The 25,627-nt window shown below is 40.8% G+C and overlaps 5 protein-coding genes across 7 annotated transcripts in view; all 5 read left to right on the forward strand.

Annotated features, from left to right (window-relative positions):
• Window positions 1-723: 723 nt before the first annotated feature.
• Window positions 724-5,608, forward strand: LOC120566389 (probable E3 ubiquitin-protein ligase TRIML1). The gene is given in 3 exon segments (XM_039812793.1): window positions 724-820; window positions 3,936-4,590; window positions 4,593-5,608. Coding segments are annotated over 3 exon segments (1,719 nt in total). The 5' UTR covers window positions 724-757; the 3' UTR covers window positions 5,594-5,608.
• Window positions 5,609-8,888: 3,280 nt separating this feature from the next.
• LOC120566319 (E3 ubiquitin-protein ligase TRIM39-like) overlaps window positions 8,889-25,627 on the forward strand; it is a 503,358-nt gene continuing 486,619 nt past the window's right edge. The window contains exon 1 of one of the 2 annotated variants that reach the window (XM_039812728.1): window positions 8,889-8,976. The gene's annotated coding sequence lies outside the window, so the exon portion shown is untranslated. Of the gene's footprint in view, window positions 8,977-19,253; window positions 19,358-25,627 lie in introns of those variants that run through there. The other variant, XM_039812738.1, reaches the window with a different exon arrangement.
• LOC120566631 (E3 ubiquitin-protein ligase TRIM21-like) lies at window positions 8,894-25,516 on the forward strand. 2 transcript variants are annotated; one of them, XM_039813197.1, is made up of 2 exons: window positions 8,894-8,976; window positions 22,910-25,516. In XM_039813197.1, the coding sequence occupies exon 2, from the start codon at window positions 22,912-22,914 to the stop codon at window positions 24,553-24,555; it is 1,644 nt and encodes a 547-aa protein (XP_039669131.1). In that variant the 5' UTR covers window positions 8,894-8,976; window positions 22,910-22,911; the 3' UTR covers window positions 24,556-25,516. The 2 variants fall into 2 exon arrangements, with proteins under 2 accessions (XP_039669131.1, XP_039669121.1); XM_039813187.1 differs by lacking the exon at window positions 8,894-8,976 and adding an exon at window positions 19,226-19,357.
• LOC120566616 (E3 ubiquitin-protein ligase TRIM21-like) lies at window positions 8,960-12,974 on the forward strand. Its single transcript, XM_039813164.1, has 2 exons — window positions 8,960-8,976; window positions 11,311-12,974. The coding sequence occupies exon 2, from the start codon at window positions 11,313-11,315 to the stop codon at window positions 12,957-12,959; it is 1,647 nt and encodes a 548-aa protein (XP_039669098.1). The 5' UTR covers window positions 8,960-8,976; window positions 11,311-11,312; the 3' UTR covers window positions 12,960-12,974.
• Window positions 19,259-25,627, forward strand: part of LOC120566667 (E3 ubiquitin-protein ligase TRIM21-like) — a 174,294-nt gene continuing 167,925 nt past the window's right edge. The window contains exon 1 of the mRNA XM_039813240.1: window positions 19,259-19,357. The gene's annotated coding sequence lies outside the window, so the exon portion shown is untranslated. The remainder of the gene's footprint in view (window positions 19,358-25,627) is intronic.

Genomic DNA, 25,627 nt, shown 5'->3' on the forward strand with positions numbered 1-25,627 from the left:
AGTAAACCTTTTTTATAAGCTGTACATCAACATCCAAGCAAGGTTATTATAGTTTCACGTTTTCAATTAGTCTTAAAAAAGACATAACAGAAAAAAGACAGTAAAAGCTGTTGGAGTAATTGGGCTTGGGAGTGTTGTGTGTGTGTGTGTGTTATTATTTTCTGTATTATTGTGTTAGAATGAGATGATTCCGTGGTTATCCCTTTAATAAATGAATTAAAAGAAGAGGTTTGGTCTCAGTCTCTCAGTCAGTCTGCATGCTTTTTACAGACTTATGGAATAATATTTAGGCGCAATTATGAAGTGAGAATAACTTATAATGTGGGTTTAAGTTCCCCGAGCAGTTTATTCATTCATAATATCAGGGGAGATGCACCGTTGAGTTATTGGTGTGCGTGTGTTTGTGTGTCTTTGATTTTATAATTCTGGTTTTAGTTTGGCTACTTTTAATTGAATCTCTGTGGTTTGGGTTTAGCTTCCATTGCTAGGCAACAGCAACATTTAGAATGTTTGTTTACAACTGTGAAAAGGTCTGATGTGCCATTGGGAAAATGCTTTATCATCTACACACACTTGATACACACTCGCTTTGGACTCACAACAGGAATACAACTATAACGTTTAAGGAGGACGTGCAGCTGTCCAGCGTCTGGTTGTGTACCTGAACACACCTCAGTGCAGACCACTCAGAGTCTCCTCCAAAACCCCGGTGGTAAGTACCATTCCAGCTGATCATATTTACACTTTCAACAACAGGATGGAGACTAAACTTCAGCTCTACTCAGGCACCAAGTCCCACTCTTCCTCTCATGTGAAATTGGTAACAATAGATGACTGTTTGTCCACAATAGCCCACTTTTAGGTCAGTTCTCAGGATTTTAGTTAGGCTACTTGGAACTGCATCTCTGTGGTTCAGGTTTAGATTAGATTAGATTAAACTTTATTGTCATTGTGCAGAGTACCAGTACAAAGACAACTAAATGCAGTTTGCGTCCAACCAGAAGTGCAAGTGCAATGTGATATACAAGGCACAGGTGGTGCATAGACAGGACAAGAAAGTCTAGTGCATTGTAGAAAGTAGTATACAGTTGGTTTACAGAAGGTGGTTTAGAGTAATACAAATTATATATAAATATGTGCAGTGTATTAGCAGTTAACTTATAAGAGCAGAATAAATATGGCTATGTAATATGAACAATGTATGAACAGCATGTACAGATATGTGCAATTTAGCTGTAACATTATAATAGTAGTGAGAATAATATAGATCTATGCAGTGTATTAACATAATATAATAAAAGATAAACAGAATAAATATGGTTTAGCTTCCATTGCTAGGCAACAGCCTGGCCACTTGTTTAGAATGTTTGTTTACAACTGTGAAAAGGTCTGTTACTGTTCATAGCAGGACACTTACCTTACCTTATTGTATCTAAAAGGTCTGTTACTGTTCATAGCAGGACACTTACTTGCCTTATTGTATCTAAAAGGTCTGTTACTGTTCCATAACAGGACACTTACCTTATTGTATCTAAAAGGTCTGTTACTGTTCCATAACAGGACACTTACCTTATTGTATCTAAAAGGTCTGTTACTGTTCATAGCAGGAAACTTACCTTACGTCATTGTATCTAAAAGGTCTGTTACTGTTCATAGCAGGACACTTACCTTACCTTATTGTATCTAAAAGACATCATCAGTATTTCATCACATCAAAGATCTCACTAGTGGATAGTTCCCTAAGCATGGGATGTTGAAAACTAATCTTACAACAAGGCACCATTTGGTTCCTCATCTACATTTGTGATGTTAGTCTACATAATAATGTATATTTGCCAAAGAGAACAGTCTTCTCAATGTTCAATTAACAGTGTTGTTTTCATTAAAAGAGTCCATTTACAAAAAGGTGGGAGAAACTATTTAGTGATCGCTTCCGACATCCTGCTTCTTCTGGCTGTTTCACAATAAACGCTTTCCACCAGAGAACCAGTGGGAGGCTTTTAATGTGAAGCAGCTGGAGGAAATGAAATGTGTGTGTTATGAAGTAAGCAGAGCTTTGTTAGCAGTGCTGTTCTTTAATCAAAATTAGTCTACAATAGTGATCAAACTAAATGTAATGAGCCTCTGCAACAATATTAAATTAATTTATCTGTTACATTTTGTTTTACCAAGTTAGGAAAGCAATGATTAAGTTCAGCCTGTTGTTACATATGAGTAATCATTCACACAGTAGGCTTGGGCCAGCGATTTCTTTGCTGATTGGTGTACTTGTTGGTTACATTTGCTTAGTTAAGGCATGAGGAGTGAGATTGGTTAGGGTTAGAAAACCAGGACAAGCCAATCAGAGGCAGAGTAGGGCGGGACATTCTTACGCCATCTTAGGAAATGCTAATTCGCTCCACCCACTGCGCAGTAAATTGCTGTTAGAGACTCCGTTAGTTTGTTTGTTTATATACAAACCTAATATATTAATCACGTTCCCATATGTTTGGCAGTCGCTGTCGGCCTAGTCTGTGCTGTGTGTCCGACAGCTGTTTCACCGACACAGATTCAACATGTTGAATTGGCATTGCCGGCCGTCAGCTGAACAGCCAATTCATATGATTGGCTGTTCAGCTTGGAAACAAGAGTGAGGAAAACAAGAAAACGACGGTGACATGCACACCCAAGGCTCTTTTCATTTTTCATCTCATCTAAACACAGCGATACACATAGAAGTGTCAAAACTGGTCAAAATGAATGAATGAATGGTCCCTCTAAAAACACACAGGTTCGCTCTATTTGAAATAGCTATTTTTGCACATTATGTCCATGAGATATAACATAAAACGAGATATACATAATTATTTGTTGCCAGGGGAGTGACATTTTAGTTTAGCTAATTTTCCCTAACAGGTGTATGATGAAGCCATGATGGGTGGGTGAAATTAGCAAGCTAACGTTAGCCAACAAGCCAGCAGCCGGCTGTTCGGTCACTCCACTCCGCTCCAACCATAGGGAGACTTCTTTCCTGAGAGAACGGATGACAGCCCGGGAGAGGTACAGTCCAGTTAGCCATCTCCCGGTACCGCTGTCTTCCTGGTGGGGAGTGAAGCAGAGGGACCGTAGGCTCTGTTTGGTTCTGCCGCTGCTAGAGCAGAAGCTGCATGTTGTGGGTATCATGGCAAAGGTATCCGGTTTCCATTGTTGAATGATGATGTCGTCTTGGTGTGTCAGGGCCTTTAGTGATGTAAAGCCTTTAATGACATCACAGTCATCACAGCAAACAAGAACTCAAAAACACAGTAACGAAATACAGCTGGGTTTAAGACATGTAACAGCCACCTCACTGATGGTAGGAACTAAACAAGCTCTAAAATGGCAATAACCAGCAGCAAAAATCAACATCTGGGTTTTGGGACATGAAACGGAAAAGGGCTGGGCAATATATTGATATTATATTGATATTGTGATATGAGACTAGATATTGTCTTAGATTTTGGATATCGTAATATTGTGATATGACATAAGTGTTGACTTTTACTCATTTTAAAGGCTGCATTACAGTAGAGTGATGTACTTTTCTGAACTTACCAGACTGTTGTAGCTGTTGTATTATTTGCCTTTTCCCCACTTAGACTTATGTCCACATTACTGATGATTATTTATCTAAAATCTACGTGTGAAGATATTTTGTTGAAGCACCAAATGTCAACCCTAGAATATCGCTGCAATATCAATATTGAGGTATTTGGTCAAGAATATCGTGTTCTATCTGATTTTATCCCTATTGCCCAGCCCTAAGACGGAGCACTTAATCTACTCAATAGGCATTATGGTAAATGTGGGATGTTGCTACAATAAGTTATGCTTAACAGGTCAGTTAAGACACATATTTCTTTTTCAACAAATAACTAAAACTGTATTTTGAATTAAATGTTTTTGTTCTCTCCCAGCCTACATGTGTAGATATGGCTGCTGCAAACTACCTACAATCTGAAGATCAGTTTCTGTGCTCCATCTGTCTGGATGTGTTCACTGATCCTGTCTCCACACAATGTGGACACAACTTCTGCAAGAACTGCATCACTGAACACTGGAATACTAGTAACAGGTGCTTTTGTCCCATTTGTAAGGAGGGTTTTAAAAGAAGACCTGATTTGAGAGTCAACACTTTGTTGTCTGAGATGGTTGCTCAGTTCAGAGAGTCAGCTCAACAGAAAGTCAGCAGCAGCTTAGAGCAACAAGTGTCCAAACCAGGAGAAGTTCCCTGTGACGTCTGCATTGGAACTAAACTGAAGGCCCTGAAGTCCTGCCTGGTGTGTCTGGTCTCCTACTGTGAGACTCACCTGGAGCCTCATCTGACAGCTTCACGTCTGAAAAGACATCAGCTGATTGACCCTGTGGAGAACCTGGAAGGCAGGATGTGTACTAAGCACGATAAACCTCTGGAGCTGTTCTCTAAGACCGACCAGACATGTGTCTGCATGCTCTGCACTGTTTTAGATCACAAGATGCATGATGTTGTTCCACTGAAAGAAGGATATGAAGGAAAGAAGGTAGAGCTGGGGAAGACAGGGGCTGAAATTCAGCAGATGATCCAGAAGAGACACTGAAGATTCAGGAGATCAAACACTCAGTCGACCTCAGTGAGGAAGATGCAGACAGAGAGATAGCAGAAGGTGTTCAGGTCTTCACTTCTCTGATGGAGTCTGTTGAGAGAGGCCTGAATGAGCTCATCAACACGATCAAAGACAAGCAGAAAACAACAGAAAAACAGGCCGAAGGTTTCATCAAAGAGCTGGAACAGGAAATCTCTGAGCTGATGAAGAGAAGCACTGAGGTGGAGCAGGTGTTACGCTCTGAAGACCACCTCCATCTTCTCCAGAGTGTCCAGTCCCTAAACATCCAACAACCTCCACCCACCAAGGACTGGACAGAGGTCAGCATCCGTCCATCATCATATGAGGGGACTGTGGTGAAAGCTGTGGTTCAGCTGGAGGAGACACTCAGTAAAGAGATGAAGAAGCTGCTTGAAGCCGAGCTGAAGAGGGTCCAGCAGTATGCAGTGGATGTGACTCTTGATCCATATACAGCACATCCTGCTCTCATCCTTTCTGATGATGGGAAACAAGTGAATGATAGTGATGTGAAGAAGAATCTCCCAGACAACCCAAAGAGATTTTCTACTTGTGTTAGTGTTTTAGGAAAACAGAGTTTCTCATCAGGCAGATTTTACTCTGAGGTTCAAATTAAAGGAAAGACTGAATGGGTTTTAGGAGTGGCCAGAGAGTCGATCAACAGGAAGGGAGCAGTCCCACTGAGCCCTCAGAAAGGTAACTGGACGATATGGTTGAGAAATGGAAATGAGTACGAAGCTCTTGCTGACCCTCCAGTTTGTCTCTCTCTGAAGTCTCCTCCTCAGAAGGTGGGGGTGTTTGTGGATTATGAGGAGGGTCTGGTCTCCTTTTATGACGTAGATGCTACAGCTCTTATCTACTCCTTTACTGGCTGCTCCTTCACTGAGAAACTCTTCCCATTATTCTGTCCCTGTAGGAATGACGATGGTAAAAACTCTGCTCCTCTGATCATCTCTCCTGTCAGAATAAACTAATCACTGATCTCATTTCAGGTATTGATTTATTTTAAATCAAGGGAACAAATGTACATATTCATATATTTTACATCTTTCTACAGAATGTGTTTCCTGTGGTGACTTATTTACACTTTATTCCATTTATTATCATATGGTTAAATGTGCAGCAATTCTTTGAAAATTAAATCAAACTTCATCTTGACATATTTGGTGTCTTTAGAAACTGATTTCTTCTAGAAGTTATAATAAATGTCTGTGGGTTTAACAGAGGTTTAAATAGATATCGGCCACATAACGTGTGTCATGGTGCATCAAATCAATGTGTTGATGAATTATGACTAGAAACAAAGCACTTGCAGAATCCACAAATGGAGAAAACAACACAAATGTTTTTTTTTTCATTTTAAATATCTAAAATTGAAGGTAAAGTGCAAATATGATGGGCCAATTAGGATCTAAGAGGTATATGGTGTAAATTGGTTGTCTGATGTTTTTATATTCTTCAATAATGTGATGTGAAAGAAAAAGTCAGAATTATTGTGTCATAATTGCAGAAATAAAGTGTTTTTGTTGAGACCACGAATGGTGTTATTCCTAAGTCAGTTCTTCTGATATCACTTTAAACTGCTGGTTTTCTTCTTTCTACCACAACACTTGTACCTTTTACTTTTAAATGTAAGCCACTTTCCTATTTGGAGAACCTGCTCTTGCACTTATTATGAAATTGATAATTTAAAGTGTTTAGACAAAATGGTTAACCCCCCTGTTGTCCTCAGGTCCCTGTTCTAAAAATAAGTTATATAAGAAATTTGGGTTTCTATCAACCAAAATGTCCAAAATAATAACGTTGATGGTTCCCTTCAACGCTCTCCACAAGTGAAATAAATGAGCAGTTTTCCACTACTTTCATTGAATTTGGGTGTTTTATTTAATTTGGCATTTGAATTTTTTTTTATAAAAGAATGTTGAAAAAAGTGACAAAAGTGACGGAAAAAGTTTAAACATTGGGGGAAAAACAACAAAAATGTCAAAATAGCGCAGAAGAAAAGTGACGGGGGCAATAAAACTTGGAAAAAAGAACAACGACAAAAAAAGTGACAAAAACATCAAAAGCAGCAGGCAAAGTTGTATTGTGGGTGGGAGGACAATACGAGGGTTATCCTCGGTCAAATTTAATCCGTTTATAAAAAATTTCTATATCAGAACAAAAGAACATTGTGTTACAAGTGACAAATGTTGTAAAAAGCTACAAAAATGCAGAAAAAAGTGAACAAAATAAAAAAAAATCTGAAAAAATGACAAAAAAACCCCAAAACATCGATAAAGGTGACATAAACTGGAAAACAAAGTGAAAAACATTCAAAAGACAAAACAAACAAACAAAAAACTTAAAAAATTGAAAAAAAAACCAATAAAAAATGGCAAAAAAACTGAACAAAACTTTGATTAAAAAAGTGTAGAAAAAGAACAACAAAATGTTGAAATTTGGCACAGAAAAACACAAAGTTGCATGGTCGACGGGAAACTAAATGAGAAACTGAATGGGATTTTGACTTCTGGAAACACTGTTGCTCTTATTTTGTAAGAGCCGGCAGCTGTTGATCGGAGCAAATTGACGGTGTTTGTGATGCTGAGGAGAGAGCATCCTCCGCGGCAGGTCTCCACACAGGCAGGCCGTGTGTTTAGGGACATGTGATGTCTTTATTATTGGTATTACATGTTATTTTATCACCGGGAGTTTGAACCGTTTTCATCCTGAGCTCAGCGATGGTGGGTTTCTCCGAGAGTGGTGCAGGTCTACCTACACATAGATCTTTTAAAGGAACATGCCGACTTATTGGGAATTTAGCTTATTCACCGTAAGTTAGACAAGTCGATACATACCCTTCTCATCTCCGTGTGTGTTGTAAGGCTGTCTGATGGCTCCAGGGGCATCAGGCCAGCACAGAACATGCAGGTAAATGGTTCCAGTAATCCTACTGCTCCGAATAAGTGACAAAATAACGGCAACATGTTCTTATTTATATGTTGTGATTTGTAGAGTCACAGCGTGTACAAAAAACAACGTAACATGAGACACAGCCGTCTTCTAACTGTAAACAAACCAGGAACTATATTCTCAGGCAGAAGAATATAGTACTTGGGCGGAGTGATATGCTCACAGCAAGCCTGTCTGAGAATATAGTTCCCGGTTTGTTTACCGTTAAGAGATGGCTGTGTCTCATGTTACGTTGTTTTTTGTACACGCTGTGACTATACAAATCACAACATGTAGCCTAAATAGGAACATGTTGGCGTTATTTTTTATTCTTTTTTCTTATTCGGAGCAGTAGGCTAGTTGGAACCAGTTACCTGCAGGATCTGTGCTGGGCTAAGCTAATGCTGGAACCGTCAGACAGTGTTACAGCACGCACGGAGATGAGAAGGGTATGTATCGACTTGTTTTACTCTGGGGGTTATGGTGAATAAGCTAAATTCCCAATAAGTCGGCGTGTTCCTTTAAAGATGAAAAGAATATTAGGTGTAGATCATACTTTTCATAATCAACCTTAACTGAAGATTTGCATAAATGATCTAACTGTTGAACAGGTCCAAGAGACCAAAACCTCTGGGAGTTATTTTAGATAGTAAATTGTCATGGACAGAACATATAAATAAGATGGTTGATAAGATGGGAAGTGGTGTTTCTGTTGTTAAAAGATCTGCACCATGTTTGTCATAAAGCTCAACCAAAGTGGTGATTCAGTATTTAATATTGTCTAATATTGACTATTGTTCAGCAGTATGGCCTAATACAACTCAAGAAAAATTGCAAATTGTACAAAACACAGCAGCGAGTATAACTCTCAGGTGTGGATATAGAACAAATGTTGCAATTCACAAATGTTTAGGTTGGTTATCTGTGAAAAACAGATTACTTTATTCATTATTTGTATTTTTTCAGAACATTCTTGTAACAAAGAAACCATCTATTTTTTTAATAATTTAACGTTTAGTTTAAATAAATATGACTGTGCCACTAGACATGCCACAAGAGATAACTTTACTTCACCAAAAGCAAATGGTCATTTATAGATCAATGCAAGAATGGAATGTACTCCCTGAACAAATTACACAAGAAAGCAGAAACATTAGATTTTAAAGTTGAGTTAAGAATCACCTATTGATCAGAGATGTTGAGTAGACTCTATAATCATGTGTGAACCTGAAAGAGGAAACAAGCTCCCAAACAGAGCTGCAGAAAGAGGAGGAGCAACACTGGAAGGAGGAGAGCCTCAACGTCACTCTCCAGAAATGAAACATAGTGTCTGTCAGAGGGAGCTGCAGTCGAGACCAGTCTCTGGGTTTCTGTCTGAAGAAATATTGATCTGAGTTCATCAGGTCTTTCTCAACAAATACCGGTGAGTGCAGCTGATTATATTTCCTGTTTTAACAAACGGCATTAAAACTAAACATACAGCTAAATGTAGCAGCTTTATTCAAACAGGAAGCTACATTCTTTGTTTTTTAATGACACTTGTCAGATGGATAACTCACTTCAAGGTATAACATGTAACATTTTCACATTAAAATGTCTAAAAAGAAAAAAAATTCTTGAGCTGTATATTTACATTATCCCAAATGTTCCAGAAAATGTTCAAAACCAGAGAAATCTGTCATTTTAAGCAAGGTAATGGCAGGGAGGCTAAAACAGAGAAGTCATGTTGTCATATTATTGGTGTACACAGCATATGCCAGTAATATATTGTCTGGCCATAGCAGGGGAAGTTTTAGGGTGTTGGCCTCACACCGACCTGTCAATCAGGACAGAGGCTTAGTAATGCTAACCATGCTAACGCTGTGGACATAAAAGAGACCAGATCTTGTTTTAGGGTGTCTGTGTTTTTATTTTAAACTTTGACCCTCTCTCTGTGGGTTTTCACTTCAAAGTAAATTGGAACATTAACTTGTCCGTGACTCCTTTATTTACATTATTTCTGCCTGAGTCACATAGTGTGGGTTATCTGCCAAGATCCTTCACTACTTCACAGCATCATCAGTCTGTCTTGTTATTGATTTGATTGAGAGACCCTGAGCAATAGAAATACCATACTGTGTGCTTAATTGTTTAAGTTTGTCAAAATTACAGTAATCATACTTCATACATCATTTTTATTCATATCACAAATATGTGTGTAATAACATTTTATAATACTTTTTGTTCTCAGTGTGTAGATGCGAGGCTGCTGTGAGCTGTCTGCTGTCTGATCAGTTTCTGTGCTCCGTCTGGATGTGTTCACTTATTATTTCATTACATTTCTGAGGGGCTTAGGATGCTTGAAAACTTGTGAAAATCAGCACACGTCAGAACTGGTGAAATTTGTAAAGTTCTGCAGTGATTGGGTTCAGGCGTGGCCAGCAGGCTCCATAGCGCCCCCAAACGCACACCAGGGTTGGGATAAAGTTCCTTTGATTATCATGAAATTTGGTGCGATCATTGCTCTCATCTCAACGAACAACTACAAACATTTTGATATATTTTCGACTGAGAGAAATTCAACCATTTTGGATTATGTGCATTCATTTTCATTTTAAAAACATGTTTGAGTACTTTAGGATGCATGAAAACTCACAAACTTTGGACCCATATTTAAACTAGTAATTATTTTTGATATCACATTTGGGCTTGGACGTGGCACACAATGCATTTTAATGCCCTTATACACGAAAACTCAAAACGTTTCGCACACATACAAAACCAATGAACATTGCGAGAATATTCAGCAGCGGGTTCATGCATGTTTAGCGCTCCGTTATGCGTGGAAGGCCTTAGTTGTAACAAAGTTCCTCTTATATTAAAGTGATGAACCCACATGACTCTCATCATTTCGGAGATGTTTCCAAAATGGTCTCATTAGCTCCACCCAACTGGAAGTCATCCATTTTGAATTTCATGTTTTTTTAATGTATTTTTTGACTTCCTCCTAGAGGGGTTTATTGGATTCATTTTGTACTTTGTTGGCATAACCCTTTGAATAATGTGACGCTAATTCATGAAGGATTAGTCGATACCTCGAATGTTGATGTCAGCCGTTTAAAGGTATCAAAAATTCTTCTTCCTAGAGGATTCAACATATCCATCTCAGATTGGGTCAAAAGAATCTCAAGACCTTCATGGTGCCAAATTGGGAAGCTTTTGTGTTTTTGTGGAATGATGTGCTGTATCGGACAATCTGAATGTTCCTCCATAACACAGGAAGCTGTTAACCCTTGTGTTGTCCTTCGGGTCACTGGGACCCAAAGGACAACACAAGGGTTAACTTGAATTCAATTTGCCCCAAATATTTGAAGGCATCTACACGCCTTTATTAAGTCATAGTCATAGAGTCACCTACTGACAACAAAAAGTTAGTTGTATGTGACACAGATCATCTAATTTACATATGGTCTACCTATGATACACCGCAACGTGATGTTTCATTAGTGTGTGTGTTCTCTAGCGCCACATAGTGGTCACAGGAAATGGTACAAAATGTACAATACTTCATTTTTAGCGACACATGCTCAATGCAGGAAATGAAGTCTAATTCATGCACACAGTGTCTGATGATCCTGGAAAATACAAGAGCCACATTGACTGGCGCTTCATCAGTATCCTCGACCCGAATGTGGGAGGGCTCGTTCATCACTTATTGCAACATTAAATAACCTACATTTTGAATAATGTTTTTCCTTTTCTTTCACAACATGTGTAGATATGGCTGCTGCAAACTATCTGCAATCTGAAGATCAGTTTCTGTGCTCCATCTGTCTGGATGTGTTCACTGATCCTGTCACCATACCATGTGGACACAACTTCTGCAAGAACTGCATCACAGAACACTGGAATACCAATGACCAGCATCTGTGTCCCCTGTGTAAGGAGGGTTTTACCACAAGACCTGATTTGAGAGTCAACACTTTTATCTTTGAGATGGTTGCTCAGTTCAGACAGTCAGCTCAACAGAACGCCAGCAGCAGCTCAGAGCAACACGTCTCCAAACCAGGAGAAGTTCCCTGTGACGTCTGCACTGGAACCAAACTGAAGGCCCTGAAGTCCTGCCTTGTGTGTCTGGCATCCTACTGTGAGACTCACCTGGAGCCTCATCTGACAGCTTCACGGCTGACAAGACATCAGCTGATTGACCCTGTGGAGAACCTGGAAGGCAGGATGTGTACGAAGCACGATAAACCTCTGGAGCTGTTCTGTAAGACCGACCAGACATGTGTCTGCACGCTCTGCCCTTATTCAGATCACAAGATGCATGATGTTGTTAATCTGAAAGAAGAATATGAAGGAAAGAAGGCAGAGCTGGGGAAGAAAGGGGCTGAAATTCAGCAGATGATCCAGAAGAGACGACTGAAGATTCAGGAGATCAAACACTCAGTCGACCTCAGTGAGGAAAATGCAGACAGAGAGATAGCAGAAGGTGTTCAGGTCTTCACTTCTCTGAAGGAGTCTGTTGAGAGAGGCCTGAATGAACTCATCAACACGATCGACGAGAAGCAGAAAACAACAGAAAAACAGGCCGAAGCTTTCATCAAAGAGCTGGAACAGGAAATCTCTGAGCTGATGAAGAGAAGCACTGAGGTGGAGCAGCTCTCACGCTCTGAAGACCACCTCCATCTTCTCCAGAGTGTTCAATGCCTAAACATCCAACAACCTCCACCCACCAAGGACTGGACAGAGGTCAGCGTCGGTCCATCATCATATGAGGGGACTGTGGTGAAAGCTGTGGTTCAGCTGGAGGAGACACTCAGTAAAGAGATGAAGAAGCTGCTCGCTGAGTCTGAGCTGAAGAGGGTCCAGCAGTATGCAGTGGATGTGACTCTTGATCCTGATACAGCACATCCTAATCTCATCCTGTCTGATGATGGGAAACAAATGAATCATGGTGATGTGAGGAAGAATCTCCCAGACAACCCAGAGAGATTTTCTAATTGTGTATTTGTTTTAGGACAACAGAGTTTCTCTTCAGGCAGATTTTACTTTGAGGTTCAAGTTAAAGGAAAGACAAAATGGGATTTAGGAGTGGCCAGAGAGTCGATCAACAGGAAGGGAAGCATCACACTGAGCCCCAAGAAAGGTTTCTGGACTATAGTGTTGAGAAATGGAAATGAGTACAAAGCTGCTGATGACCCTTTAGTCCTTCTCTCTCTGAAATCTCCTCCTCAGAAGGTGGGGGTGTTTGTGGATTATGAGGAGGGTCTGGTCTCCTTTTATGACATAGATGCTGCAGCTCTTATCTACTCCTTTACTGGCTGCTCCTTCACTGATAAACTCTTCCCATACTTCTGTCCCTGTCTTAATGAAGGTGGTAAAAACTCTGCCCCTCTGATCATCTCTCCTGTCAAAATAAACTAATCACTGATCCCATTTCAGGTATTGATTTATTTTCAATCAAAAGGAACAAATGTACATATTCATATATTTTAAATCTTATTTTCTACAGAATGTTTCCTGTGGTGACTGATTTACACTTTATTCCATTTATTATCATATGGTTAAATGTGCAGCAATTCTTTGCAAATTAAATCAAACTTCATCTTGACATATTTGGTGTCTTTAGAAACTGATTTCTTCTGGAAATTATAATAAATGTGGGTTTAACAGAGGTTTAAATGGATTTTGTCCACATAACCTGTTTCATGATGCATCAAATTAATGAAATTTGGGTTTCTATCAACCAAAATGTCCAACAAAATAACGCTCTTTACAAGTAAAATAAATGATCAGTTCACTACTTTCTTTGAATTTGGGTGTTTTATTTAATTTTATTGCATTTCAAAAAAATGTTTTAATAAAAGATCGTTGAAAAAAGTGACAAAAATGACAGGAAAGGCTTAAAAAACCTCGGGAAAAACAACAAAAACGTCCACAAAGAAACGCAGAAGATAATTGGGGAAAAGGGGGAAAAAAACTCAGCACAAAAAGTTGCATAGTGGGCAGGACAACAAGAGAGTTGTCCTCTATATCTGAACCATGAAAAAAGAACGTAGGAAAAGAATTGACAAACCAAAACAAACAAAAAATGATCAAAACAACATCGCCAAAGGTGACAAAAACTTGTTAAAAAAAATGGAAAAAAGTGAATACATACATTGGAAAAAAGGACAAAAATCTTGTTACAAAATTGACAAAAACATAATAAAAAAAAACGTTGAAACAAAATGTTGAAATTTCGACCCAGAAAAAAACAAAGTTGCATGGTCGACGGGAACACTTATTGAGAAACTGAATGGGATTTTGACTTCTGGAACTAAACTGTTGCTCTTATTTTGAAAGAGCCAGAAGCTGTTGAGCGGAGCAAAGTTGACGGTGTTTGTGATGCTGAGGAGAGAGCATCCTCCGCGGCAGGTCTCCACGCAGGCAGGCCGTGTGTTTAGGGACATGTAGTAGTAGTAGTAGCCTTTATTGTCACATAGTCACAAGTACCAGCGAAATTAGCCATAAACCTGACCATACATATACAAACATACAATATGACAATGGGGTAGACAGGACAGGAAGACAGGGTATTAAGGAAGAAAAAAACAGCATGACATGAGGAGAGGGGAGGAGAAAAAGGCAACTCCCAGACTATGCCCCTGATAGGAGTATAGTGTGGGAACAGGAAAAAAACACCTCAGCAACATAAGCACATAACCAGTACAAGAGCACACAAGGCTCGCAATGGGGAGGGGAGTGTTGGGGTGGAGGTAGACCAGCACAGGCAAGCAGCCATCTGGTCCAGCAGCCATTTTTGGCGCTGGTCACAGACCCGCCCGCCTGACTGGTGGTACAAAACGGCGAAGGCGAGGGACAGGGTGTGGGGGGTGATTGCATATCTGTATATGTGTAAGGGTTCGTGTGTGTGTAGGCCTGAGTAGTCAAACTACATCTGGCTCTGTAATCTCGTTGTCTCAGTCCGCAAGATTGTCATAGCGGTACATAGCCGGTTGCCATGGAGTCAACCTTGAACAGGACCCAGTCCGAGCCAGCAATCAGCAGGTGCCTGTGGGAGTCGGGTAAGGAGCGCAAGAGTGTGCCTCGCTGCAGTGCTCCCAGGGGAGGTGTTGTTCAACACCGGCCTCGGCCAAGGCCAGTGCTGGTTCAGGGAGCCGAAAAGATAAGATTGGATTTGTTTTGTTTTATGGCGAGTAGCCGCATTTAATTTCACACATCTTCTCTAAAATGTTCACTCTGGTCTCCGAATCGATCAAATTTCCTTTGCAAAGCCGTGGGTTTCTCCAAGATGTTGTCCAGCCTTTCCAAAGCCGTCAGTTTCTCCAAGATGGTATCCATATTGTGGTTCATGGTGTTCATAGTCCCAATCTGAGTTCCGACAGCTCTGCCCACAGCTTCGACCATAACGGGCAGCCTTGTTCGGCTCCCGTCTTCTTCTTAATTTCTCGATAAACCAGGGTAATGCCTAAGCCAATCAGAAAAAGACCTGTTATCATGGTTCCGAATAGGTAGATATCTTCAATATCCTCCACGGAAAGAGCCGCCAGACATACGACCCGCCACCTCTCCCACGCGTCCATCGTGTAGCCAGCTGCGAACGTTCAGGCAGGGCAGTCAGGTTCCCCTGAACCCAAGCTTCTCGTCAAGAAGATGGTGTCATTTGCGCTGAGAGACCATGACCAAATCCATGATTCTTGGTTTTTTGGAGCAGTGCAAAGAGAGAGACTCTCAAAGTACACAGAGACAAAGACTATACGAGAGAGCAAAGCAAGGCAGGTTACGGGAGGAGAGGGAGAGAAATGCGACCGCCTTCGTTGAGAGCCAAGAGGGAAGTGAAGGAAGGAATGTGATGTCTTTATTATTGGTATTACGTTATTTTATCACCATGAGTTTGAACCGTTTTCATCCTGAGCTCAGCGATGGTGGGTTTCTCCGAGAGTGGTGCAGTGTCGCCCGGACACAGCAGACACGGACAGGGCTCTGGCTCCGGCAATAACGGCAAGAAAACGTCGAAAAAGTCGTGAACGAAAAGAGGCAAACGAGGCAGGAAAAGGAGGAATAAAAAGAACAACAGGAACAACAGAACACCGCCGCCGTATTTCCCACCGGAGGTAATTTAGCTGCCGTTCTTTAGCCCGGGGATTAACGGGGACCTCCAGCTAGCTAGTTGGGCTGCAGCAAACCGTAGCTTGTTTCAAGCTAATTACTGACACATTTAGTTTACACCGCATTAATAAAATGGATCTAACATGGCGCCAGAACGCTGTTATTGTGAGCTAGGCTTTATACAGGAGTCTTACAGCCGATATCTGCTGTTCTCTTGTCTGGAGAAAACGTCACGCCAGACTCCATTACAATATGTGACAATTAAAGAGGATTTGGTCTGAAATGTTAAAGCACAAATATCAAAGAAGTTGACTGAATACATTATCTGAAATAATAAAGAACAATTAATAATTCGGCATATAGTTTAATTAGAAGAAGCAGTGTTTGCTTTACTATTTTTTTTCTTTCAACTTTCAACACGTAAAGCTCCGTACAGCTGAGTTATGAGGTGGAAGGACTCTGGAATTACAGGACAAACTGTTGTGTTAACAGATATTCAGGCAATGTCACTGTATGCCGAATTAACAAGGTCATCTCTTCGATGTAGGTAAAGGTCCCAGTCAGTCATTATGTTTTTAGTTAACTTTCCCATCATCGAAACAAACTTTAGGGTGCAAGAATAGTTAATGGAATCTGGTCGACATCTTTTCCTTTGGGTGCACAGCGGGAAAACGTGCACGTTACTGCTCACACAAGGGGCTGTGGTGTTAGTACAGTTAGCTAAAAACACAACAGAAAGCTTTGGCTTATTATAGTATTACTGCTATGCTATAACGTTACCATAGTGAGCGAGGGATGCCACGTTTCATGTAATACGAGTGTTGTGTATTTACAAAATGCTAATATAGCCTAATACTCATTTCCTCCAGGGCAGCATTTCAGGCTCACCAACAGTTTCTTGCTTCAACCAAATGCAAATGTCCTAGTTAAGGAAGTCCTTTATAAAGTCCCTGGATCCACAGCGTGTCTCATTTTAATTCTCAGGATTGAAGAAGAGGTGGACATGTTTTCATCTTTCTGTATGTCACCTCTCTGTAGCTGTGGATGGGGTAGGGCTGCAGACCTGTCCAGTTCTTCCACACCAGACTTGGAGTTCCTTATAGAGGAGGCTTTGTGTCCAAACAGGAAAAGAAAGAAAATCTGTCGACACAAAGAAGATTTCTGTCTAAAATATCGTGTGCTGCAGCTTTAAGATTTCTCTTCATTAGAACTAAGAGGCCCAAAACCAGGAAAGACAGAAACGTACACTAAAGCAGTGGTTTTCAACTTTTTTCTTTCTAAAGATAATTTTTTGGCCATTATTTATAGGACAGCTGAAGACATGAAAGGGGAGAGATAGAGGGGGGGGGATGACATGCAGCAAAGGGCTGCAGGTCGGAGTCGAACCCGCGGCCGCTGCATCAAGGTGTAAACCTCTGTATATGGGCGCGCCCTCTACCAGGTGAGCTACCCAGGCGCCCCTTTACAACCTTTTTTTGAGTGTAAACAGCTGTTTCTACTCACCTCCCTGTGCTGATTTTGGGTGATTTTTGAGAATGTGCTGATGAATACATGAAAACAAATAATGCTTAGCTTTAATGACAGCAGCTATAGCACCTCACCTTGTCCAATGGGCTCCAGCCTCTGCCCCACATCTTGGAACCCCTTTCTCTGGATAGATCACCAGATGTACCAAACTCACACAGTAATGTAAAAGCTACAGATGTTCTGATTGCGATACCTGAACTTGGACACCCAGACCCCACCCTTTGATATGTCCCCCCCCAAGGGTTGGGTACCTTTCCCATCTGAACCAATACCACTACCGATACCTGGAAAACTGTAACCACACTTGAAACTACTTTATCGGCATCGCCGTGACTCTCTGGGACTTCAACCAAACTGCAGAGCCCACGTAGTTTACACCGTTTGATTTATGTCGTGAACCAATACGATCGATCGATGGATCGATCGGTTCGTACTGTACCGGTGTGTACCGGATCGTACCCGACCCCTAGAGGGTAGACTAAATAACAGAAACTGTCCCGATTTGTCTAGTGCTGGAACCCAAAAGCAGACCAGGACAAGGTAAGTTGGAATAACAAGGTGAGTATTTATTTGGAATATGAATATTGAAGCGGGTAAGTCCAGATGGTTGGCAGTGGGTGGAGCAGGAAGGCTGGAGGGGGCTTTGTGCAGATCCAAGAATGACACTGTGAAGTTGACAGCCAGGCAGGTGTGAGGGACAATCCAGGTGATGAACTGCAGACAGAGGAACAGGCAGCAGATTAGCGACAGGCAAAAAGACAAGACGGCAAAAAGACTTTCCAAAACTTGAAGCTTGATACGCAGCCAGGTCTCACGGCAGGTCGTTATATAGTTACGTTATTTTAATCTATTAAGTCGTGGACAGGTTACGTAAATGCCTTTTTTTTTCGTGTGCCGATTACGAAATTGAAAGCAATGCATTTTAATGGGAAGCATATTTCGTGATCCCAGAACGCTGACGGTAGGGAGTAATATTGATAAGGCGAAAGTCCGCGTAGGGAGGTTGGTCAGGGTGGTGGCCCGTCCCGTTGTTTTGGCTGGCGTGTGGCACCTCATTTCCCCGTTGTCGCGTCCCCCAGAGCAGGTTCGAAAAGCGTCACCTGTACTCGTTCAAAAGTCGTTGCATATACACGAAAAAAACGTCAAAATCGTAGCCTGTACACAAATTTATGAATCAAAATAACGTGACTATTACACGACCTGGCGTGAGACCTTGTGATACGATAGCTAAACATACTGGTTACGCTAATGATCCGGCAGGGAATGGATGTCTGGTCACGGCTTATATGGTGCAGAGGTGATAATCAGGACCGGGGGTGCAGATTGAAGATAACAGCAGGTGTGTGTAGTTGGAGAATCAGCAGGGATGTGTTCAGGAAACTCAGGACAAACAGACTTCAGGTTAGAGCAAAAGCAAAACACAGGAAAAACAGGCTCAAGATGCTGCAGTCATGACAGACACAGGTCAGAACTATAGTAACAGATCTCAAACATTCTTATTTTACACATTATATCACTTCTATTACAATATAAAATACTATATTGCTGCTACAGAGGCAGATGTTTAAAAAACCTTTATTTACAATCTTCATTCATGTAAACTGTGTGGATGAATGAATGAATCCAGCAAAACACTTTACATACAACATGAGAGCAAACAGGAAGTAACTCTCTTTATCTTTGATATTTGTAACTCCCAAATGTTACATATGCAATGTGTGAAAAGACCTATAGTTAATGTGTAAGTATATGTTTAATTTCTTGATATTTGTTGATGATGCATATTATATTTGTTGTATGATTTGATGCAACGTTGCAGATGTGTGTGATGTCTCTCTCTTTGTGTCCAATAAACTATAAACTAAACTCTTCTGGTTAAAATAAAGCTGAGGTACATTAATGTTTCAACACACATAATACATTGTTAGTTATAGCATGACCAATGCTCCATATCAACCAGACAACACCCTGGTATTTCGCAATAAGAGTGCACATGAGAGAGAGGAGGAGCAACACTGGAAAGAGGAGAGCTTCAACGTCACACTCCAGAAATGAAAGTGAAGTTTGTCAGAGTGTCAGCCACGCTGCAGTAGAGACAAGTCTCTGTTTCTCTCTGAAAGAAAACTCAAACTGACTTCATCAGGTCTTTCTCAACAACACAGCAGAGTCTCTGCCAAACAGTGGTGAGTACAGCTGGTCACATTTACACTTTCTACAACCAGGATTAACACTAAACTTCAGCTCTACTCACAAAGGAAGTTCCACTCTTTTAATTACTTGTGAAATTGGTAACAATATAACTATGGCTGTTTGTCTGCAGGCCCACTATACAGTAGTCCACTTTAACAGCTTTAAACAGTCTCTCTGTGTCAGTTCTCAGGACTTTAGGAACTGGTTACTGATCATGTCCTACACACTACTTTCTTTATTTCCTCTGGCTGTTTCACAATAAAAGCTTTCCACCAGAGAACCAGTGGGAGGCTTTTAATGTGAAGCAGCTGGAGGAAATGTACAGTAGGCAGAACTTTGTTAGCAGAGCTTTTCTTTAATAAAAACTGGTCTACACAACAGGATGTGGACATATCCTGTGCTGTTTTAGTGTAGTAGGGTTTCAGCTTGCTGCCCCCACTTTAAAGGGCTTGTTTGTGCACAACTCAGTGCAAGGAGTCCGTTTCAGAAAGCAGGTTTAGTGAAAACTCTGAGATTGTTAACCCTGAGATGAGGGAAACTCTGGGTTTTCTGTTTCAGAAAGGGAGGTTAATCAAACCTGAAAGAGAGGGGTAACTCCTCCTTACTATGGTAACTGACTCGTGGACATGCTCTTAAATCCCAGCAGGTTCTTTGTGTCGCATTACGTTTTTTATGACATGAATATGACTCGCTCTGAAACGTTTTTTAAACCTTTTTGTAATGTTTCCTGGACACAAACCAGTAAGAGCCATTAAAAAAGAGTTTCCACAGTGCAGTTGAATGATGTAAACCCTTTGAAATAAAAGATCATGAATTAAAATGCTGTTACTGATGGTGCTGCAGCCTCAGAATGGGATTAGTAGGACTAGGACTTTTTTTTTGTCCGCAGTATTGCACCTAAATGAAATAAATTAAGTTTCAATACCATTTCAACAGTAATTAGGGCCAGGCACCGACAGCAGCGAAGGCCCTATTGGAATTGAAGGAATTATTCTTTTCTGGAAATGAATTGCCTTTTTGAGGGTCTTCACATACTCAAAAACTCACCAAAATTGGCGGTTGCATGAAGCCTGGTGAAAATTTACATATTTTAAGGGTTTGGGAAATAGACGCACAAAGATGGCTCGCTAGCGCACCCTACAAAATTTAAGCAATCGAGACCCTGCAGTACGTTTAACCTAGACTAACGAAACGTGGTACACATATGTACCATGTCAAGATGTACAAAAAAGCTCCATAAAAGAGCCATACCCTTAACGCAACAGAAAGTCCGCCATTTTGAATTGAAAGTTTGAAATTAGTGCGTTTTTGCCCAATTCCACGTGTCGTACTTTAACAAACTCCTCCTAGAGATTTAATCCGATCAACTTCAAATCTGGTCTTTGCAATCTTAAGACCTTAGAAATGAAGTTATTAAAAGCTTGAGTTTTCGTCATAGGGCCTAGCTGTGGCGGGGCGGCCATTTTGTGTGTTTTGCCATCGAAACAGGAAGTGGGTGTAACTTGAGTGTACATTGTCCATTTGGCTCTAAACTTTTAAGAATTCATAAGAGTCCAACCATGAGGACAAATAAAGGCCGATATTTACTTAAAGTCATAGCACCCCCTTGTGGCAACAGGAAGTAGGCCTAAAAGTCAAGGTCCTATACTTTAATGAACTTCTCCTAGAGATTTTATCCGATCAACTTAAAATTAATTTTGTGCCATCTCAAGACCTTACTGATGAAAAGTTATTAAAAGCTTGAGTTTTCATCCAACGGTGTGGGCGTTTATCGATGAACGAAGAAGTCGTAACTTGAGTGTACATTGTCATATCTGCCCCAAATTTCTCACGATTGACAAGGGTCCAGGCCTGAGGACATCTACAGGCCAAAATTGACTTTTCGTCATAGCGCCCCCAGCTGGCAACAGCAAATCCGCCTCATCTGACAAACATCATCCGATTTACATGAAACTTATGTGTGGTCTACATGTGATACTGAGTCGACCCCTATACTTCAAACACGCCACTTGCTCAGGCCATGCCCCCTTTTATGACTAATGACCCATTTGATGTACATTATTGTGTGAGGTATCATTGAACCCAGCAAATTTCCTTTTTGATTGTCATGGTTTGGCCCGCCCCCTATGCTTTAGCCACGCCCCTTTCACAGCTAAAGAACTGTATGACATCTTGTGTGAGAAATCATTAAACTCAGCAGGGAGTTCCCTTTTCATTGGTGATGATTTGCAGTGTCTGAGTGCCACACAAATGCACGGTCGCAAGGAGCGGCGTCCGTCAGTAACCCGACGTGCAAAGAGGTGCAAGGGCACGTACAACGCAGCTTTAATATTATACTTATGATTAAATGAAATTAATACACTATATTAGAGCTTACATATTTACTCTAGCAGCATTTTTCTCCCATGCAAAATCTCTCTCTTTTGCAGCAGCTGCTGTGTTTCTTTTTAACGAAATATATGTTCAAACTTGCTGTATGTGCACATGAGTATTTCCGCCGACCAGTTTGTTTGTGGTTGTTACCATGGTGAATCGTAGTATCATGGCTCCATTCATGCTGCCTTTTTATTGTGGTGGTGCACTCTGAGTTAACCTACTCTGAGTTGATTGAACCAATTCAAATCAGCTGGGAGAGAGGGAAGACATGCAGGAAATCGTCACAGGTCAGGCTTCTGCGTCGAGGCATGCACCTCTGTATATATGCGCCTGCTCTACCAACTGAGCTAACATGGTCACTTTTCTTACCGGCAGAATTTGCGACAATTGTTTAATAAAAGGTTTGAATATTGGTGCCAGATTAAGTGCATATACATTAACTAGAGTCTGCAGTTTGAGCTCCTCCAGACCACCTGAGGTCTCCTGTCTTGTTTCCCCAGCTGCTGAGTGGAGTGACGGGAATTAGCTCTGGAGACTCCAGACCTGCCTCCCCCTGTGCTGTCCAACCACAGCCTAAGCTACTGCAAGCTATTTCTATGATTTTCGTTTTAGCTAAATACTCTGAGTAAATTTAATTCCCTCTGGTAAACAGTTTAGCATATGTCGAGGGCTCTTATTCTGAAATGTAAGAACAGAAAGTGTCTCTGGTAAACGCTTTGTCAAGGTTGAAAGCAAGTAACGTTTGGACAGCAGCCTCTGTGTTGTTGTATTGTGATCCTCATAAGTAAACAACACAACGTGATTGGTTATGATGCTTATATTCGCAGTGTAAAGCTCATAAAAACTGACCTTGTTCCATAAAAACAATTACATTGCTTTATCACTGCGTAATATTCAAGTTGCATGAAAGTACTGATGATGAAAACAACAGTTATAAAAAAAACACTGATGTGCAATTTAATAGCACGAAAAAAACGTTCCCAATGTGTAAATGCCTTAAATCATGCGCAGTGTTCGATAAACCGAGAAATGCACAGCGACTATGACTGGCTGCCCATCAGTACCCCCTGATGTGCAGAAGTGTGAGGGCATGTTCATCACTGCTTGCAGCTTAAATTAAAACTGCACTTTAAATATAATATTTTTCTTTTCTTTCACTCTATGTGTAGATATGGCTGCTGCAAACTATCTGTCATCTGAAGATCAGTTTCTGTGCTCCATCTGTCTGGATGTGTTCACTGATCCTGTCGCCACACCATGTGGACACAACTTCTGCAAGAACTGCATCACTGAACACTGGAATATAAGTGACCGGTGCCAGTGTCCCTTATGTAAAGAGGCCTTTACCACCAGACCTAATTTGAAAGTTAACACTTTCATCTCTGAGATGGTTGCTCAGTTCAGACAGTCAGCTCAACAGAAAGCCAGCAGCAGCAGCTCAGAGCAACAAGTGTTCAAACCAGGAGAAGTTCCCTGTGACGTCTGCACTGGAACCAAACTGAAGGCCCTGAAGTCTTGCCTGGTGTGTCTGGTCTCCTACTGTGAGACTCACCTGGATCCTCATCTGACAGCTTCACGTCTGAAAAGACATCAGCTGATCGACCCTGTGGAGAACCTGGAAGGCAGGATGTGTACGAAGCATGAAAAACCTCTGGAGCTGTTCTGTAAGACTGACCAGACATGTGTCTGCATGCTCTGCACTGTTTTAGATCACAAGACACATGATGTTGTTCCTCTGACAGAAGAATATGAAGTAAAGAAGATAGAGCTGGGGAGGACAGGGGCTGAAATTCAGCAGATGATCCAGAAGAGACGACTGAAGATTGAGGAGATCAAACACTCAGTCGACCTCAGTGAGGAAGATGCAGACACTGAGATAGCAGAAGGTGTTCAGGTCTTCACTTCTCTGAAGGAGTCTGTTGAGAGAGGCCTGAATGAGCTCATCAACACCATCAAAGAGAAGCAGAAAACAACAGAAAATCAGGCCAAAGCTTTCATCAAAGAGCTGGAACAGGAAATCTCTGAGCTGATGAAGAAAAGCACTGAGGTGGAGCAGCTCTTACACTCTGAAGACCACCTCCATCTTCTCCAGAGTGTCCAGTCCCTTAACATCCAACAACCTCCACCCACCAAGGACTGGACAGAGGTAAGCGTCCGTCCATCATCATATGAGGGGACTGTGGTTAAAGCTGTGGTTCACCTGGAGAAGACACTCAGTGAAGAGATGAAGAAGCTGCTCCCTGAGTCTGAGCTGAAGAGGGTCCAGCAGTATGCAGTGGATGTGACTCTTGATCCTGATACAGCACATCCTGAACTCATCCTGTCTGATGATGGGAAACAAGTGAATCATGGTGATGTGAAGAAGAATCTCCCAGACAACCCGGAGAGATTTTCTCGTTACTGTATTGTTTTAGGAAAACAGAGTTTCTCTTCAGGCAGATTTTACTTTGAGGTTCAAGTTAAAGGAAACACTGATTGGGTTTTAGGAGTGGCCAGAGAGTCGATCAACAGGAAGAGAGAAATCACAGCGAGCCCTCAGAAAGGTTTCTGGACTATAGTGGTTATAAAGAGAAATGATTGCTACGCTCTTGCTGACCCTCCAGTCCGTCTCTCTCTGAAGTCTTTCACTCAGAAGGTGGGGGTGTTTGTGGATTATGAGGAGGGTCTGGTCTCCTTTTATGACGTAGATGCTGCAGCTCTTATCTACTCCTTTAATGGCTGCTCCTTCACTGAGAAACTCTTCCCGTACTTCGGTCCATATGATGGTGGTAAAAACTCTGCCCCTCTGATCATCTCTCCTGTCAGAGTAAACTAATCACTGATCTCATTTCAGGTATTGATTTATTTTCAATCAAAAGGAACAAATATTTGACATCTTATTTTCTACATAATATGTTTCCTGTGGTGACTGATTTCCACTTTATTACATTTATTATCATATGGTTAAATGTGCAGCAATTCTTTGCAAGTTGAATCAAACTTCATCTTGACATATATGGTGTCTTTAGAAACTGATTTCTTCTGGAAGTTATAATGAATGTCTGTGGGTTTAAAAGAGGTTTAAATAGATATCGTCCACATAACGTGTCATGATGCATCAAATGATGTGTTGATTATGTAATCGGATACACATTTATTTGTATTTGATGTGCAGCCACAGAAAACATATTGCTGAATATTTCATTGTGTCATGAAGCTTCATTTGAGAGTGAGGCCTATTAAATCCCATAGTGTCTACAGAACACAGTATGTGTCGTTGTTATACCGGGTATAACAAGTTAATGGATGTTTCTATCTTGTGTGAAAAGTGTTTTAGATAATTAATGGTCACTTTGGTCATTGTTTATTTGTTTCATGAATACTGTAAGATGGTTTATGAGTCAAAGAAATCTGTAACTATTTGATTGTAGAATAAAAACTAAAATAAAGCGGTTATTGAACTGAAGGTCTGAGCAAGCAGTGACTTGAGCACTGGAGGAAATATACAGTAAGCAGAGCTTTTTTAACAATGCTGTTCCCTAAAAAAACTGGTCTACACAACAGGATGTGGACATATTCTAATTAAATCTATTGCAGATATCTAGAAAGTTATTTCTGACTAGGAAGATTTAAATACAGATACCTGCAATAAATATCCAGTATAGCTACTAAATGTTAAAACGGACACTTATACTATTTAAGGATTTAAATTTAGTTTTGACTAGTACAGTCAAAGTTGTAGATATCTTGAAAAACAATTGCTACAAGTAAGAATGTTATTGTGGATATCTTTAACATTCTGACTAGTTAGAATATAATTTTGACTAGGAGAAATGCTATTATAAATATCTAAAATGTAATTACAGATAGGAGTGTGGTTAGATTAAATGTTAAAATGGCCTGCCATA

This window comes from Perca fluviatilis, chromosome 1 (genome assembly GCF_010015445.1).
Source record: "Perca fluviatilis chromosome 1, GENO_Pfluv_1.0, whole genome shotgun sequence".
Taxonomy (NCBI): domain Eukaryota; kingdom Metazoa; phylum Chordata; class Actinopteri; order Perciformes; family Percidae; genus Perca; species Perca fluviatilis.